The sequence below is a fragment of the Chiloscyllium plagiosum genome, unplaced genomic scaffold (assembly GCF_037043375.1).
Source record: "Chiloscyllium plagiosum isolate Xiang-an unplaced genomic scaffold, Cpla_swu_hap1 HiC_scaffold_3, whole genome shotgun sequence".
NCBI classification, from domain to species: Eukaryota; Metazoa; Chordata; class Chondrichthyes; order Orectolobiformes; family Hemiscylliidae; genus Chiloscyllium; species Chiloscyllium plagiosum.
This window is the reverse complement of record NW_028270141.1, coordinates 159,662,022-159,678,987: the sequence shown is the minus strand read 5'-3', so window position 1 is coordinate 159,678,987 and position 16,966 is coordinate 159,662,022. Positions and strand designations below refer to the sequence as shown.

General features: G+C 57.3%; 1 protein-coding gene across 1 annotated transcript in view; it reads right to left on the bottom strand.

Annotated features, from left to right (window-relative positions):
* Positions 1–16,711, bottom strand: part of rrp36 (ribosomal RNA processing 36) — a 33,092-nt gene extending 16,381 nt beyond the window's left edge. The window contains exons 1-4 of the mRNA XM_087984731.1: positions 16,447–16,711; positions 13,884–14,016; positions 4,798–4,864; positions 3,626–3,730 (exon numbers count right to left, since the gene is read on the bottom strand). Coding sequence (XP_087840857.1) covers positions 3,626–3,730; positions 4,798–4,864; positions 13,884–14,016; positions 16,447–16,708 — 567 coding nt within the window. The 5' untranslated portion in view covers positions 16,709–16,711. The remainder of the gene's footprint in view (positions 1–3,625; positions 3,731–4,797; positions 4,865–13,883; positions 14,017–16,446) is intronic.
* Positions 16,712–16,966: the final 255 nt, after the last annotated feature.

The window sequence follows — 16,966 nt, the reverse complement described above, 5'->3', positions numbered from 1 at the left end:
ACACACACGGGGTGTACACCCATCCCCCAGCTCCTGGTTATACCAGTCAGTGCACACACACGGGGTGTATACCCATCCCCAGCTCCTGGTTATACCAGTCAGTGTACACACGCGGAGTGTATACCCATCCCCAGCTCCTGGTTATACCAGTCAGTGTACACACGCGGAGTGTATACCCATCCCCCAGCTCCTGTTTATACCAGTCAGTGTACACACACGGGGTGTATACCCATCCCCAGCTCCTGGTTATACCAGTCAGTGTACACACACGGGGTGTATACCCATCCCCAGCTCCTGGTTATACCAGTCAGTGTACACACACGGAGTGTATACCCATCCCCAGCTCCTGGTTATACCAGTCAGTGTACACACGCGGAGTGTATACCCATCCCCCAGCTTCTGGTTATTCCAGTCAGTGTACACACACGGGGTGTATACCCATCCCCCAGCTCCTGGTTATACCAGTCAGTGTACCCACACGGAGTGTATACCCATCCCCCAGCTCCTGGTTATACCAGTCAGTGTACACACACGGGGTGTATACCCATCCCCCAGCTCCTGGTTATACCAGTCAGTGTACACACAGGGGGTGTATACCCATCCCCCAGCTCCTGGTTATACCAGTCAGTGTACACACACGGAGTGTATACCCACCCCCCAGCTCCGGTTATACCAGTCAGTGTACACACACGGGGTGTATACCCATCCCCAGCTCCGGTTATACCAGTCAGTGTACACACACGGGGTGTATACCCATCCCCAGCTCCGGTTATACCAGTCAGTGTACACACACGGGGTGTATACCCATCCCCAGCTCCTGGTTATACCAGTCAGTGTACACACACGGGGTGTATACCCATCCCCCAGCTCCTGGTAATACCAGTCAGTGTACACACACGGGGTGTATAGCCATCCCCAGCTCCTGGTTATACCAGTCAGTGTACACACACGGGGTGTATACCCATCCCCCAGCTCCTGGTTATACCAGTCAGTGTACACACACGGGGTGTATACCCATCCCCCAGCTCCTGGTTATACCAGTCAGTGTACACACACGGGGTGTATACCCATCCCCAGCTCCTGGTTATACCAGTCAGTGTACACACACGGGGTGTATACCCATCCCCCAGCTCCTGGTTATACCAGTCAGTGTACACACACGGGGTGTATACCCATCCCCAGCTCCTGGTTATACCAGTCAGTGTACACACACGGGGTGTATACCCATCCCCCAGCTCCTGGTTATACCAGTCAGTGTACACACGCGGAGTGTATACCCATCCCCAGCTCCGGTTATACCAGTCAGTGTACACACACGGGGTGTATAGCCATCCCCAGCTCCTGGTTATACCAGGCAGTGTACACACACGGAGTGTATACCCATCCCCCAGCTCCTGGTTATACCAGTCAGTGTACACACACGGGGTGTATACCCATCCCCCAGCTCCTGGTTATACCAGTCAGTGTACACACAGGGGGTGTATACCCATCCCCCAGCTCCTGGTTATACCAGTCAGTGTACACACACGGGGTGTATACCCATCCCCAGCTCCGGTTATACCAGTCAGTGTACACACACGGGGTGTATACCCATCCCCAGCTCCTGGTTATACCAGTCAGTGTACACACACGGGGTGTATACCCATCCCCCAGCTCCTGGTAATACCAGTCAGTGTACACACACGGGGTGTATACCCATCCCCCAGCTCCTGGTTATACCAGTCAGTGTACACACGCGGAGTGTATACCCATCCCCAGCTCCGGTTATACCAGTCAGTGTACACACACGGGGTGTATACCCATCCCCAGCTCCTGGTAATACCAGTCAGTGTACACACACGGGGTGTATACCCATCCCCCAGCTCCTGGTTATACCAGGCAGTGTACACACACGGAGTGAAGACCCATCCCCAGCTCCGGTTATACCAGTCAGTGTACACACACGGGGTGTATACCCATCCCCCAGCTCCTGGTTATACCAGTCAGTGTACACACACGGAGTGTATACCCATCCCCCAGCTCCTGGTTATACCAGGCAGTGTACACACAGGGGGTGTATACCCATCCCCCAGCTCCTGTTTATACCAGTCAGTGTACACACACGGGGTGTATTCCCATCCCCCAGCTCCGGTTATACCAGTCAGTGTACACACACGGGGTGTATACCCATCCCCCAGCTCCTGGATATACCAGTCAGTGTGCACACACGGGGTGTATACCCATCCCCCAGCCCCTGGTTATACCAGTCAGTGTACACACACGGGTGTATAGCCATCCCCAGCTCCGGTTATACCAGTCAGTGTACACACACGGGGTGTATACCCATCCCCCAGCTCCTGGTTATACCAGTCAGTGTACACACACGGGGTGTATACCCATCCAGTCAGCTCCTGGTTATACCAGTCAGTGTACACACATGGGGTGTATACCCATCCCCAGCTCCTGGTTATACCAGTCAGTGTACACACACGGGGTGTATACCTATCCCCAGCTTCTGGTTATACCTGTCAGTGTACACACACGGGGTGTAAACCTATCCCCAGCTCCTGGTTATACCAGTCAATGTACACACACGGGGTGTATACCCATCCCCAGCTCCGGTTATACCAGTCAGTGTACACACACGGAGTGTATACCCATCCCCCAGCTCCTGGTTATACCAGTCAGTGTACCCACACGGAGTGTATACCCATCCCCCAGCTCCTGGTTATACCAATCAGTGTACACACACGGGGTGTATACCCATCCCCAGCTCCGGTTATACCAGTCAGTGTACACACACGGAGTGTATACCCATCCCCCAGCTCCTGGTTATACCAGTCAGTGTACACACACGGGGTGTATACCCATCCCCCAGCTCCTGGTTATACCAGTCAGTGTACACACACGGGGTGTATACCCATCCCCAGCTCCTGGTTATACCAGTCAGTGTACACACACGGGGTGTATACCCATCCCCAGCTCCTGGTTATACCAGTCAGTGTACACATACGGGGTGTATACCCATCCCCAGCTCCTGGTTATACCAGTCAGTGTACACACACGGAGTGTATACCCATCCCCCAGCTCCTGGTTATACCAGTCAGTGTACACACACGGGGTGTATACCCATCCCCCAGCTCCTGGTTATACCAGGCAGTGTACACACAGGGGGTGTATACCCATCCCCCAGCTCCTGTTTATACCAGTCAGTGTACACACACGGGGTGTATACCCATCCCCCAGCTCCTGGTTATACCAGTCAGTGTACACACACGGGGTGTATACCCATCCCCCAGCTCCTGGTTACACCAGTCAGTGTACACACACGGGGTGTATACCCATCCCCAGCTCCTGGTTATACAAGTCAGTGTACACACACGGGGTGTATACCCATCCCCAGCTCCTGGTTATACCAGTCAGTGTACACACACGGGGTGTATACCCATCCCCCAGCTTCTGGTTATACCAGTCAGTGTACACACACGGGGTGTATACCCATCCCCAGCTCCTGATTATACCAGTCAGTGTACACACACGGGGTGTATACCCATCCCCCAGCTCCTGGTTATACCAGTCAGTGTACGTACACACACACACACACACACACACACGATGTATAACTGTTCCCCAGGCAATTACTAACCGTTTTCTCTTCGTTTCTCAGCTCCGTGAGGAAGGAGTAGGTTTTATCGTAGATTTCTGCTTTGAAGTCTCCGGATAGATCATCGAACCGAGGGTCCCGCCTCAACTATACACAGACAGCAACGCACCGAATCAGAGAGAACCCAGAACACAGAGGGGAGCAGCTCACAGCGCTGTCTTGATACACCCTGCTGCCCACGCTCTGACCTGTCCCCCACCACTAATCCCCCCAACCCTGATCCTCCTCCTACCCCTATCCCAGGGTCACAGGGTAGGGCGGGTGGGTGGGACTGATCAATGAGCGGGTCACAGGGTGGGGCGGGTGGGTGGGACTGACCAATGAGCGGATCACAGGGTGGGGCGGGCGGGCGGGACTGACCAGTGAGCGGGTCACAGGGTGGGGCGGGCGGGCGGGACTGACCAGTGAGCGGGTCACAGGGTGGGGCGGGCGGGCGGGACTGACCAATGAGCGGGTCACAGGGTGGGGCGGGCGGGTGGGACTGACCAATGAGCGGGTCACAGGGTGGGGCGGGTCACAGGGTGGGGCGGGCGGGCGGAACTGACCAATGAGCGGGTCACAGGGTGGGGCGGGCGGGCAGGACTGACCAATGAGCGGGTCACAGGGTGGGGCGGGCGGATGGGACTGACCAATGAGCGGGTCACAGGGCGGGGCGGGCGGATGGGACTGACCAATGAGCGGGTTACAGGGTGGGGCGGGTGGGCAGGCGGGTGGGTCACAGGGTGGGACGGGTCACAGGGTGGGGCAGGCGGGCGGGTCACAGGGTGGGGCGGGCGGGTCACAGGGTGGGGCGGGCGGGCGGGTCACAGGGTGGGGCGGGCGGGGCAGGACAGCTGCAAAGGAACGAATGGTCTCTTGGTGGGTTTGAATTTGATATCAGCCGCACTGCGACACCGTGGCCGATGCTAACGGCAGATTGTGGTCACCACCCCAAGCAGCTATTGGCCGGTCGAGGTGTCACACCGACTGACAGAACAACATAGAGCAGCCCGTGGCTCCTGTTGTGGTGAAGGAACCCACATAGTACCCTCAGGAAGGGCAATGAGAAACCTTCCAGCGACCTTCATACATCCCCTGCCCCTCACCCCACCCAATTCTCACCCTCCCCCTCATTCCTCTCCCCTCCCCTCCCCTCCCCCTCACACCCCACTCACCTTTTTGTTCACAGGAAGCACTTTCCGCAGATAGGGTACAGGGCGCTTGGAGGACATCTGCATGGGGCTGGAGTGAGAGGAGAGCAAGTAATGTACCCTTCCAGTCTGCAGGTTCAACCGAGCGACAAATCACACACACCGTCACATCTCTGGATAACGGAGCCAACACGCCCCACCTTAAAACACTCAGGCTTCGCACAGGAAATCTGAGAGTTACAAGCTCAGAGCCCCCACTCAGGGACAGGATGGGGGTCTGTGATTCCCCCACTCGGGGACAGGACGGGGGTCTGTGATTCCCCCACTCAGGGACAGGATGGGGGTCTGTGATTCCCCCACTCAGGGACAGGACGGGGGTCTGTGATTCCCCCACTTAGGGACAGGACGGGGGTCTGTGATTCCCCCACTCGGGGACAGGATGGGGGTCTGTGATTCCCCCACTCGGGGACGGGACGGGGGTCTGTGATTCCCCCACTCGGGGACAGGACGGGGGTCTGTGATTCCCCCACTCAGGGACAGGACGGGGGTCTGTGATTCCCTCACTCGGGGACAGGACGGGGGTCTGCGATTCCCCCACTCGGGGACAGGACGGGGGTCTGTGATTCCCCCACTCAGGGACAGGACGGGGGTCTGTGATTCCCCCACTCGGGGACAGGACGGGGGTCTGTGATTCCCCCACTCGGGGACAGGACGGGGGTCTGCGATTCCCCCACTCGGGGACCGGACGGGGGTCTGCGATTCCCCCACTCGGGGACAGGACGGGGGTCTGTGATTCCCCCACTCAGGGACAGGACGGGGGTCTGCGATTCCCCCACTCGGGGACAGGACGGGGGTCTGTGATTCACCCACTCGGGGACAGGACGGGGGTCTGTGATTCCCCCACTCGGGGACAGGACGGGGGTCTGTGATTCCCCCACTCGGGGACAGGACGGGGGTCTGTGATTCCCCCACTCAGGGACATGACGGGGGTCTGTGATTCCCCCACTCAGGGACAGGACGGGGGTCTGTGATTCCCCCACTCAGGGACAGGACGGGGGTCTGTGATTCATCCACTCGGGGACAGGACGGGGGTCTGTGATTCCCCCACTCGGGGACGGGACGGGGGTCTGTGATTCCCCCACTCGGGGACGGGACGGGGGTCTGAGATTCCCCCACTCGGGGACGGGACGGGGGTCTGTGATTCCCCCACTCGGGGACGGGACGGGGGTCTGTGATTCCCCCACTCGGGGACGGGACGGGGGTCTGTGATTCCCCCACTCGGGGACGGGAGGGGGGTCTGTGATTCCCCCACTCGGGGACAGGACGGGGGTCTGTGATTCCCCCACTCGGGGACAGGACGGGGGTCTGTGATTCCCCCACTCGGGGACCGGACGGGGGTCTGTGATTCCCCCACTCGGGGAGGGGAGGGGGGTCTGTGATTCCCCAACTCGGGGACAGGACGGGGGTCTGTGATTCCCCCACTCGGGGACAGGACGGGGGTCTGTGATTCCCCCACTCGGGGACCGGACGGGGGTCTGTGATTCCCCAACTCGGGGACAGGACGGGGGTCTGTGATTCCCCCACTCGGGGACAGGACGGGGGTCTGTGATTCCCCCACTCGGGGACGGGAGGGGGTCTGTGATTCCCCCACTCGGGGACAGGATGGGGGTCTGTGATTCCCCCACTCGGGGACAGGACGGGGGTCTGTGATTCCCCCACTCGGGGACAGGACGGGGGTCTGTGATTCCCCCACTCGGGGACAGGACGGGGGTCTGTGATTCCCCCACTCGGGGACGAGACGGGAGTCTGTGATTCCCTCCACACAGGGACGGGACGGGGGTCTGTGATTCCCCCACTCGGGGACAGGACGGGGGTCTGCGATTCCCCCACTCGGGGACGGGACGGGGGTCTGTGATTCCCCCACTCGGGGACAGGATGGGGGTCTGGGATTCCCTAACACAGGGACGGGGGTCTGTGTCTGGGATTCCCTCACACAGGGACAGGGGCCTGTGTCTGGGATTGTCCCACACAGGGACAGGGGCCTGTGTCTGGGATTCCCCCACACAGGGACGGGGGGTCTGTGTCTGGGATTCCCTCACACAGGGACGGGGGTCTGTGTCTGGGATTTTCCTCACACAGAGACGGGGGTCTGTGTCTGGGATTCCCTCCCACAGGGATGGGGGGGTCTGTGTCTGGGATTCCCTCACACAGGGACGGGGGTCTGTGTCTGGGATTCCCTCACACAGGGACGGGGTCTGTGTCTGGGATTCCCCCACACAGGGACGGGGGTCTGTGTCTGGGATTCCCTCACACAGGGACGGGGGTCTGTGTCTGGGATTCCCTCCCACAGGGATGGGGGGGTCTGTGTCTGGGATTCCCTCACACAGGGACGGGGGTCTGTGTCTGGGATTCCCACACACAGGGACGGGGGTTTGTGTCTGGGATTCCCTCACACAGGGACGGGGGTCTGTGTCTGGGATTCCCTCACACAGGGACGGGGGGTCTGTGTCTGGGATTCCCTCACACAGGGACGGGGGGTCTGTGTCTGGGATTCCCTCACACAGGGACGGGGGTCTGTGTCTGGGATTCCCTCACACAGGGACGGGGGTCTGTGTCTGGGATTCCCTCACACAGGGACGGGGGTCTGTGTCTGGGATTCCCTCACACAGGGACGGGGGTCTGTGTCTGGGATTCCCCCACACAGGGACGGGGGGGCCTGTGTCTGGGATTCCCTCACACAGGGACGGGGGTCTGTGTCTGGGATTCCCCCACACAGGGATGGGGGGGATTTGTGTCTGGGTATCCCTCACACAGGGACGGGGGTCTGTGTCTGGGATTCCCTCACACAGGGACGGGGGCCTGTGTCTGGGATTCCCTCACACAGGGACGGGGGGCCTGTGTCTGGGATTCCCTCACACAGGGACGGGGGGGGTCTGTGTCTGGGATTCCCTCACACAGGGACGGGGGGTCTGTGTCTGGGATTCCCTCACACAGGGACGGGGGGTCTGTGTCTGGGATTCCCTCACACAGGGACGGGGGGCCTGTGTCTGGGATTCCCTCACACAGGGACGGGGGATCTGTGTCTGGGATTCCCTCACACAGGGACGGGGGGTCTGTGTCTGGGATTCCCTCACACAGGGACGGGGGGCCTGTGTCTGGGATTCCCTCACACAGGGACGGGGGGGTCTGTGTCTGGGATTCCCACACACAGGGACGGGGGGCCTGTGTCTGGGATTCCCTCACACAGGGACGGGGGGCCTGTGTCTGGGATTCCCTCACACTTGGACGGGGGGCCTGTGTCTGGGATTCCCTCCGTGGCAGTGGAATTCATTGCCACGGAGAGCAATGGAAGCCGGGACGCTAAATGTCTTCAAGGCCGAGATTGATAGATTCTTGTTGTCTCGAGGAATTAAGGGCTACGGGGAGAACGCTGGTAAGTGGAGCTGAAATGCGCATCAGCCATGATTGAATGGCGGAGTGGACTCGATGGGCCGAATGGCCTTACTTCCACTCCTATGTCTTATGGTCTTATGGTCACACAGGGACGGAGGTCTGTGTCTGGGATTCCCTCACACAGGGAGGGGGGTCTGTGTCTGGGATTCCCTCACACAGGGACGGGGGCCTGTGTCTGGGATTCCCCCACACAAGGACGGGGGGTCTGTGTCTGGGATTCCCTCACACAGGGATGGGGGGTCTGTGTCTGGGATTCCCTCACACAGGGACGGGGGCCTGTGTCTGGGATTCCCTCACACAGGGACGGGGGCCTGTGTCTGGGATTCCCTCACACAGGGACAGGGGCCTGTGTCTGGGATTCCCCCACACAAGGACGGGGGGTCTGTGTCTGGGATTCCCTCACACAGGGATGGGGGGTCTGTGTCAGGGATTCCCTCACACAGGGACGGGGGGTCTGTGTCTGGGATTCCCTCACACAGGGACAGGGGCCTGTGTCTGGGATTCCCTCACACAGGGACAGGGGCCTGTGTCTGGGATTCCCTCACACAGAGACGGGGGTCTGTGTCTGGGATTCCCTCACACAGGGACAGGGGCCTGTGTCTGGGATTCCCTCACACAGGGATGGGGGTCTGTGTCTGGGATTCCCTCACACAGAGACGGGGGTCTGTGTCTGGGATTCCCTCACACAGGGACGGGGGGTCTGTGTCTGGGATTCCCTCACTCAGGGACGGTGGCCTGTGTCTGGGATTCCCTCACACAGGGACGGGGGCCAGTGTCTGGGATTCCCTCACATAGGGACGGGGGTCTGTGTCTGGGATTGTCCCACACAGGGACGGGGATCTGTGTCTGGGATTCCCTCACACAGGGACGGGGGGCCTGTGTCTGGGATTCCCCCACACAGGGATGGGGGGGGTCTGTGTCTGGGATTCCCCCATACAGGGACGGGGGGCCTGTGTCTTGGATTCCCTCACACAGGGACGGGGGGTCTGTGTCTGGGATTCCCTCACACAGGGACGGGGGGTCTGTGTCTGGGATTCCCTCACTCAGGGACGGTGGCCTGTGTCTGGGATTCCCTCACACAGGGACGGGGGCCAGTGTCTGGGATTCCCTCACATAGGGACGGGGGTCTGTGTCTGGGATTGTCCCACACAGGGATGGGGGGGGTCTGTGTCTGGGATTCCCCCACACAGGGATGGGGGGGGTCTGTGTCTGGGATTCCCTCACACAGGGACGGGGTGTCTGTGTCTGGGATTCCCTCACACAGGGACGGGGGGCCTGTGTCTGGGATTCCCCCACACAGGGATGGGGGGTCTGTGTCTGGGATTCCCTCACACAGGGATGGGGGGGGTCTGTGTCTGGGATTCCCTCACACAGGGACGGGGTGTCTGTGTCTGGGATTCCCTCACACAGGGACGGGGGGCCTGTGTCTGGGATTCCCCCACACAGGGACGGGGGTCTGTGTCTGGGATTCCCTCACACAGGGACGGGGGGTCTGTGTCTGGGATTCCCCCACACAGGGACGGGGGTCTGTGTCTGGGATTCCCTCACACAGGGACGGGGGGTCTGTGTCTGGGATTCCCTCACTCAGGGACGGGGGGGGTCTGTGTCTGGGATTCCCTCACACAGGGACGGGGGGCCTGTGTCTGGGATTCCCTCACACAGGGACGGGGGTCTGTGTCTGGGATTCCCTCACACAGGGACGGGGGGTCTGTGTCTGGGATTCCCTCACACAGGGAGGGGGGTCTGTGTCTGGGATTGTCCCACACAGGGACGGGGGCCTGTGTCTGGGATTCCCTCACACAGGGACAGGGGGGCCTGTGTCTGGGATTCCCCCACACAGGGATGGGGGGGGTCTGTGTCTGGGATTCCCTCACACAGGGACGGGGGGTCTGTGTCTGGGATTCCCCCACACAGGGACGGGGGTCTGTGTCTGGGATTCCCCCACACAGGGACGGGGGTCTGTGTCTGGGATTCCCTCACACAGGGACGGGGGGTCTGTGTCTGGGATTGTCCCACACAGGGAGGGGGGTCTGTGTCTGGGATTCCCCCACACAGGGACGGGGGTCTGTGTCTGGGATTCCCCCACACAGGGACAGGGGCCTGTGTCTGGGATTCCCTCACACAGGGACGGGGGGTCTGTGTCTGGGATTCCCTCACACAGGGACGGGGGTCTGTGTCTGGGATTCCCCCACACAGGGACGGGGGGGTCTGTGTCTGGGATTCCCTCACACAGGGACGGGGGCCTGTGTCTGGGATTCCCTCACTCAGGGACGGGGGGGGCCTGTGTCTGGGATTCCCTCACACAGGGACGGGGGGCCTGTGTCTGGGATTCCCTCACTCAGGGACGGGGGGGGTCTGTGTCTGGGATTCCCCCACACAGGGACGGGGGGTCTGTGTCTGGGATTCCCTCACACAGGGACGGGGGTCTGTGTCTGGGATTCCCCCACACAGGGACGGGGGTCTGTGTCTGGGATTCCCTCACATAGAACGTTACGGGACAGTACAGGCCCTTTGGCCCTCGATGTTGCGCCAAACTGTGAAATTAATCTGAAGCCCCTCTAACCTACTCCGTAACATTCTCATCCCTATGTCTATCCATTGACCATTTAAATGGTCTACTATCATTGCAGGCAGGGCATTCCATGCCCCTACCCTACTCTGAGTAAAGAAACTCCCTCTGACATCTGACCTATATCTATCACCCCTCAACCTAAAGCAATGCCCCCTCGTGCTCACTGTCCCCATACTTGGAAAAAGGCTCTCCCTGTCCACCCTACCTAACCCTCTGATTATCTTATATGTCTCTATTAAGTCACCTCTCAACCTTCTCTCTAACGAGAACAGCCGCAAGGCCCTCAGCCTTTCCTCGTAAGACCTTCCCTCCATACCAGGCAACATCCTAGTAAATCTCCTCTGCACCCTTTCCAAAGTTTCCACATCCTTCTTACCTTCTGACCAGAACTGTACACAATACTCCAAGTGCGGCCGCACCAGGGCTTTGTACAGCTGCAGAGTGACCTTGTGGCTCCGAAACTCAATCCCTCTCCCAATAAAAGCTAACACACCGTACGCCTCCTTAACAATTTGGGTGGCAACTTTCAGGGATCTATGTATATGGACACTGAGATCTCTGCTCATCTCCACCACCAAGAATCTTATCATTATCCCAGTACTCTGTATTCCTGTTGCTCCTTCCAAAGTGTATCACCTCACACTTTTCCACATTAAACGCCATTTGCCACCTCTCAGCACAGCTCTGCAGGTTATCTGTCTCTCTGTAACTACAACATCCTTCTGTGCTATCCAAACTCCACCGACCTTAGTGTCACCCACAAATTTACTAACGCATTATTCTACACCTTCATCCAGGTCGTTTATAAAAATGACAAACCGCAGTGGCCCCAAAACAGCTCCTTGTGGTACACCACTGGTAACTGGACTCCAGGATGAACATTTCCCATCAACCACCACTCTCTGACCTCTTTCAGCAAGCCAATTTCTCATCCAAAATGTGAATTCACCCTCAATCCCATGCCTCTGTACTTTGTACAATAGCCTACTGTGGGGAACCTTATCGAACGCCTTGCTGAAACCCATATACACCACATCAACCGGTTTACTCTCATCTACCTGTTTGGTCACCTTCTCAACGAACTCAATAAGGTTTGTGAGGCACGACCTACCCTTCACAAAACCGTGCTGACTATCCCTAATCAAATTACTCTTTTCCTGATGATTATAAATCCTAATAACCTTTTCCAATACTTTACCAACAACTGAAGTAAGGCTCACTGGTCTATAATTACCAGGGTTGTCTCTACTCCCCTTCTTGAACAGGGGAACCACATTTGCTATCCTCCAGTCTTATGGCACTATTAGATTAGATTAGATTACAGTGTGGAAACAGGCCCTTCGGCCCAACAAGTCCACACCGACCCGCCGAAGCGAAACCCACCCATACCCCTACATCTACCCCTTACCTAACACTATGGGCAATTTAGTATGACCAATTCACCTGACCCTGCACATCTTTGGACTGTGGGAGGAAACCGGAGCACCCGGAGGAAACCCACGCAGACATGGGGAGAATGTGCAAACTCCACACAGTCAGTCGCCTGAGGCGGGAATTGAACCCGGGTCTCTGGCGCTGTGAGGCAGCAGTGCTAACCACTGTGCCACCCTGCCGCCTGTAGACAATGACGATTTAAAGATCAATGCCAAAGGCCCGGCAATCTCCTCCCTGAGGATCCTAGGATAAATCCCATCCGGCCCAGGGGACTTATCTATTTCACACTTTGCAGCCTTGCTAACACCTCCTCCCTGTGAACCTCAATCCCATCTAGTAGCCTGTATCTCAGGATTCTCCTCAACAACATCATCTTTTCCTAGTGTGAATACTGAGGAAAAATATTCATGTAGCGCCTCTCCTATCTCCCCAGACCCCACGCACAACTTCCCACTACTGTCCTTGATTGGCCCTAAACTTACTCCACTCATTCTTTTATTCCTGATATACCTAGAGAAAGCTTTCAGGTTTTCCTGATCCTACCTGCCAATGGCTTCTCATGACACCCCGCACCCCTCAGCTCTTCTTAGCTCTCTCTATAGGATCTAAAGTAAAGGCAGAGTTAGGCCACAGATCAACCATGAGCTCATTCAATGGTGGAACAGGCTCAAGGGGCTGAATGGCCTCACTCTGTCCCTAGCTTTCATAAAATTCTCACAACTCCAGGTTACGGTCTGACAGATTTATTAGGAAGTACAGGCTTTCGGAGCACAGCTGCTTAGTCAGGAAGCTAGTGTTTCCAAACAAACCTGTTGGACAAGACCGTGGGCTTGTGTCATCATTACCCCTGCCCACCCCAGTCCAACACCAGCAGCTTCACATCTTATCTACTTGGAAGCAGACCACTCAAGAGGCTCCTCTCCACTACACCAATTCCTTGAAGTATATGACAGTCCTTCTGCCTGGTTTCTAGAGCCACACTGTCCCTCTCACGAGTCAACACTAACACATAGTATTCATTTCGATCTGTCCCCATCTCCTCTGGTTCCACTCCACAAAATACCCAGTAGGTTTTTAACGCCCCGTCTCTTTCCCCCCGTTAATGGTTTATCCTTAATGGGATTTGGAAAATAACTGAGGGTTTTCCTTTCCCTACCTGGGATTAATCTGGCACAGTTCCTTTTGGATTTCCTGATTTCCTTTCCAAGATTCCCTTGGTACATGCTGTACTCCTCTCGGGCTCCTGCTGAATGGGAGCCTTCAGTATCTGACATCAGCCTCCCTTTTCCTCTTTCTCCAATCCTGGATATCTCGGAACACCCAAGCTTTGTGGGATTGGTGGGTCTTGGTCTTGGTCTTGCTCTTGATTGGAAGATGTTGACCCTGCACTCTCCCTATTTCCCTCTGACACAGATTTACTGGACGTCCACACCGGCCAAATCCTGCCTCATCTTATGAAAATGGCACTTTCCCCCCAGTGGGCAGCTTTGATTTCAGGCCAGTGGTGACGAAATGTGGGTGCGTGGTTGACATTCTCACACACGGTCAGGGTACATGGTTCAGAGCTGGGCTTAATGGGATTAATGGGGTTAAGGGAAGGGTGAGCTGAGATGTGGAGACACAGGCAGCAATGATGTGCACTCACACCCACCTGGTTCGGTGACACTGTTTCTGCTCCTTACAGCTCCCTGGCCTCTTTCCACCATCTACCAGCTGGTTGTAAAGTTTGAGCCCAACTTTGTTTTGCAGTTCTTGAAGCTGTTCAAAGGACAGTTTGGAGAGTTCTAGAGAGGGAGACAGCAAAATCTCAATGAGTCCAAACTGACTTTCTAGAATATGGTGTTCAGTTCTGGTCGCCCTGTTATAGAAAGGATATGATTAAGCAGGGAGGGATCAGAAGAGATTTAACAGGATGTTACAGTATGGAAGGTTTGAGTTATAAAGAAAGGTTGGGTTTTTTTTCACTAGAGTGTAGAGGTTGAGAAGCGACATGAGAGTAGTTTATAAAATAATGAGGGCTACAGATAGGATTAATGGTAGCAGTCTTTTCCCTAGGATGGGGGAATTTCAAGACTAGAGGGCACATTTTTAGGGTAAGAGGAGAAAGATTTAAAAAGACATGAGGGGCAATGGTTTTACACAGAGGGTAGTTCGTGTATGGAATGAATTTCCTGAGGAAGTGGTGGAAGTGGATGCAATTACATTGTTTAAAAGACATTTGGATAAATACAAGAACAGGAAAGGTTTGGAGGGAGGCAGGTGGGACTACTTAGGTTTGGGATTATGTTCAGTATGGACTGGTTGGACCAAAGGGTCTGTTTCCGTGCTGTATGACTCTATGACTCCATGTTTGGGAATGGGTCCTGACACCCCATTCCCTTTGAAATGTGAGGGGATTGTAACAAGGAGGTCTGACCCATTTCATGTTAGTGGGGGCAGCACTGAGACATGATGCTGACGCCCCACGGGAAGGTTCACCTACTCCCAACAAAACTCCTCCTCCTCCTCCTCCTCCCTCCCCCCCCAGCCCCTGCACTCCTTCATTGGCAGGTCCAGGTTCCCATGCACAGGAGAAACCTGAGGACGGGGCATCTGGGGAGACTCAACAGGGAGAAACTGGCCCCATTGGGGGGGGGGGGGGGAACCAAACCCAGAGGGCAGAGAGCAAACACAACAATGTACAGACCCAGTGGTGACCAGGGAGGGAACGGGGAGGGGATGGAGTCCAGAATGTGGGATTGGAGAGACCAGAGAGGGAACGGGGAGGGGATGGAGTCCGGAATGTGGGATTGGAGAGACCAGGGAGGGAACGGGGAGGGGATGGAGTCCAGAATGTGGGATTGGAGAGACCAGGGAGGGAACGGGGAGAGGATGGAGTCCGGAATGTGGGATTGGAGAGACCAGGGAGGGAACGGGGAGAGGATGGAGTCCGGAATGTGGGATTGGAGAGACCAGGGAGGGAACGGGGAGAGGATGGAGTCCGGAATGTGGGATTGGAGAGACCAGGGAGGGAACGGGAGGGGATGGAGTCCGGAATGTGGGATTGAAGAGACCAGAGGGAACAGGGAGGGGATGGAGTCCGGAATGTGGGATTGGAGAGACCAGAGAGTGGACGGGGAGGGGATGGAGTCCAGAATGTGGGATTGGAGACAGCAGAGGGAATGGGGAGGGGATGGAGTCCGGAATGTGGGATTGGAGAGACCAGAGAGGGAATGGGGAGGGGAAGGGGAGGGGAAGGGGAGGGGATGGAGTCCGGAATGTGGGATTGGAGAGACCAGAGAGGGAACGGGGAGAGGATGGAGTCCGGAATGTGGGATTGGAGAGACCAGGGAGGGAACGGGGAGAGGATGGAGTCCGGAATGTGGGATTGGAGAGACCAGGGAGGGAACGGGAGGGGATGGAGTCCGGAATGTGGGATTGGAGACAGCAGAGGGAATGGGGAGGGGATGGAGTCCAGAATGTGGGATTGGAGACAGCAGAGGGAATGGGGAGGGGATGGAGTCCGGAATGTGGGATTGGAGAGACCAGAGAGGGAATGGGGAGGGGAAGGGGAGGGGATGGAGTCCGGAATGTGGGATTGGAGAGACCAGGGAGGGAACGGGGAGAGGATGGAGTCCGGAATGTGGGATTGGAGAGACCAGAGGGAACGGGGAGGGGATGGAGTCCGGAATGTGGGATTGGAGAGACCAGGGAGGGAACGGGGAGAGGATGGAGTCCGGAATCTTGGATTGGAGAGACCAGGGAGGGAACAGGGAAGGGATGGAGTCCAGAATGTGGGATTGGAGAGACCGGAGGAGGAACAGGGAGGGGATGGAGTTGGAAATGTGGGATTGGAGAGTCTGGGGGAGGAACAGGGAGCACCGGAGTCTGGAATGTTGGGTTAGGAAGACTGGAGGAGCCATTTGAATTGAGGCTCTCCAGAGGGAACTGGACTGTCACCTGGAAAGGATGGCACTGAGAGAGCCAGAGAATGCAGGAGACTGGGTGGAACTGATACGATTCTCTGATTCTCTCCCCTTTCTGTGTGATAGAATACACCCAATTACATCCCTCAATCATTTGAAACCATCGATCAGCTTTCCTGTCGGTAACAAGGGCTGGTTCATCGGCGCACAGCGACATTGGCTGGGAGGACTGCAGGGACCCAGGTAGGATGCTCATGACGGGGAATGTTTGAGGGAAATGATGTTCAAAGGAGAGTGAGCTAGACTCACCTTGCTTCATCGACTGCTCAGGATGCTCGTCATCGAGTGAAGAGTCAGTGTCACTTCCATCACTGTCCCCATCATGAGGGACACCATGAGCTGAGATCACATCCTGCTTCTCCATCCCTGGCTGGACACCACCACGCTCCTGCTGTTTCCTCACTGCTGCTGTCACCAGGCGATCACTGGGCCTCAGTGTGGAGCTCTCCCTGGGCCCTGCCAGCGAGCTGAGCTGGCCATCAGACCGGATCTGCTTCGGGCGCGCCATCATAACCTGAGGGTCAACCAACAACACACGTCGGGGAGAGCGGGGACAGCGGGGACAGCGGAGAGAGTGGGGACAGCGGGGACAGCGGGGAGAGTGGGGACAGCGGGGAGAGCGGGGACAGCGGGGAGAGCGGGGAGAGCAGGGAGATGAGGGGAGAGCGGGGAGATGAGGGGAGAGCGGGGAGAGCGGGGAGATGAGGGGAGAGCGGGGAGATGAGGGGAGAGCGGGGAGAGCGGGGAGAGCGGGGAGATTAGGGACAGC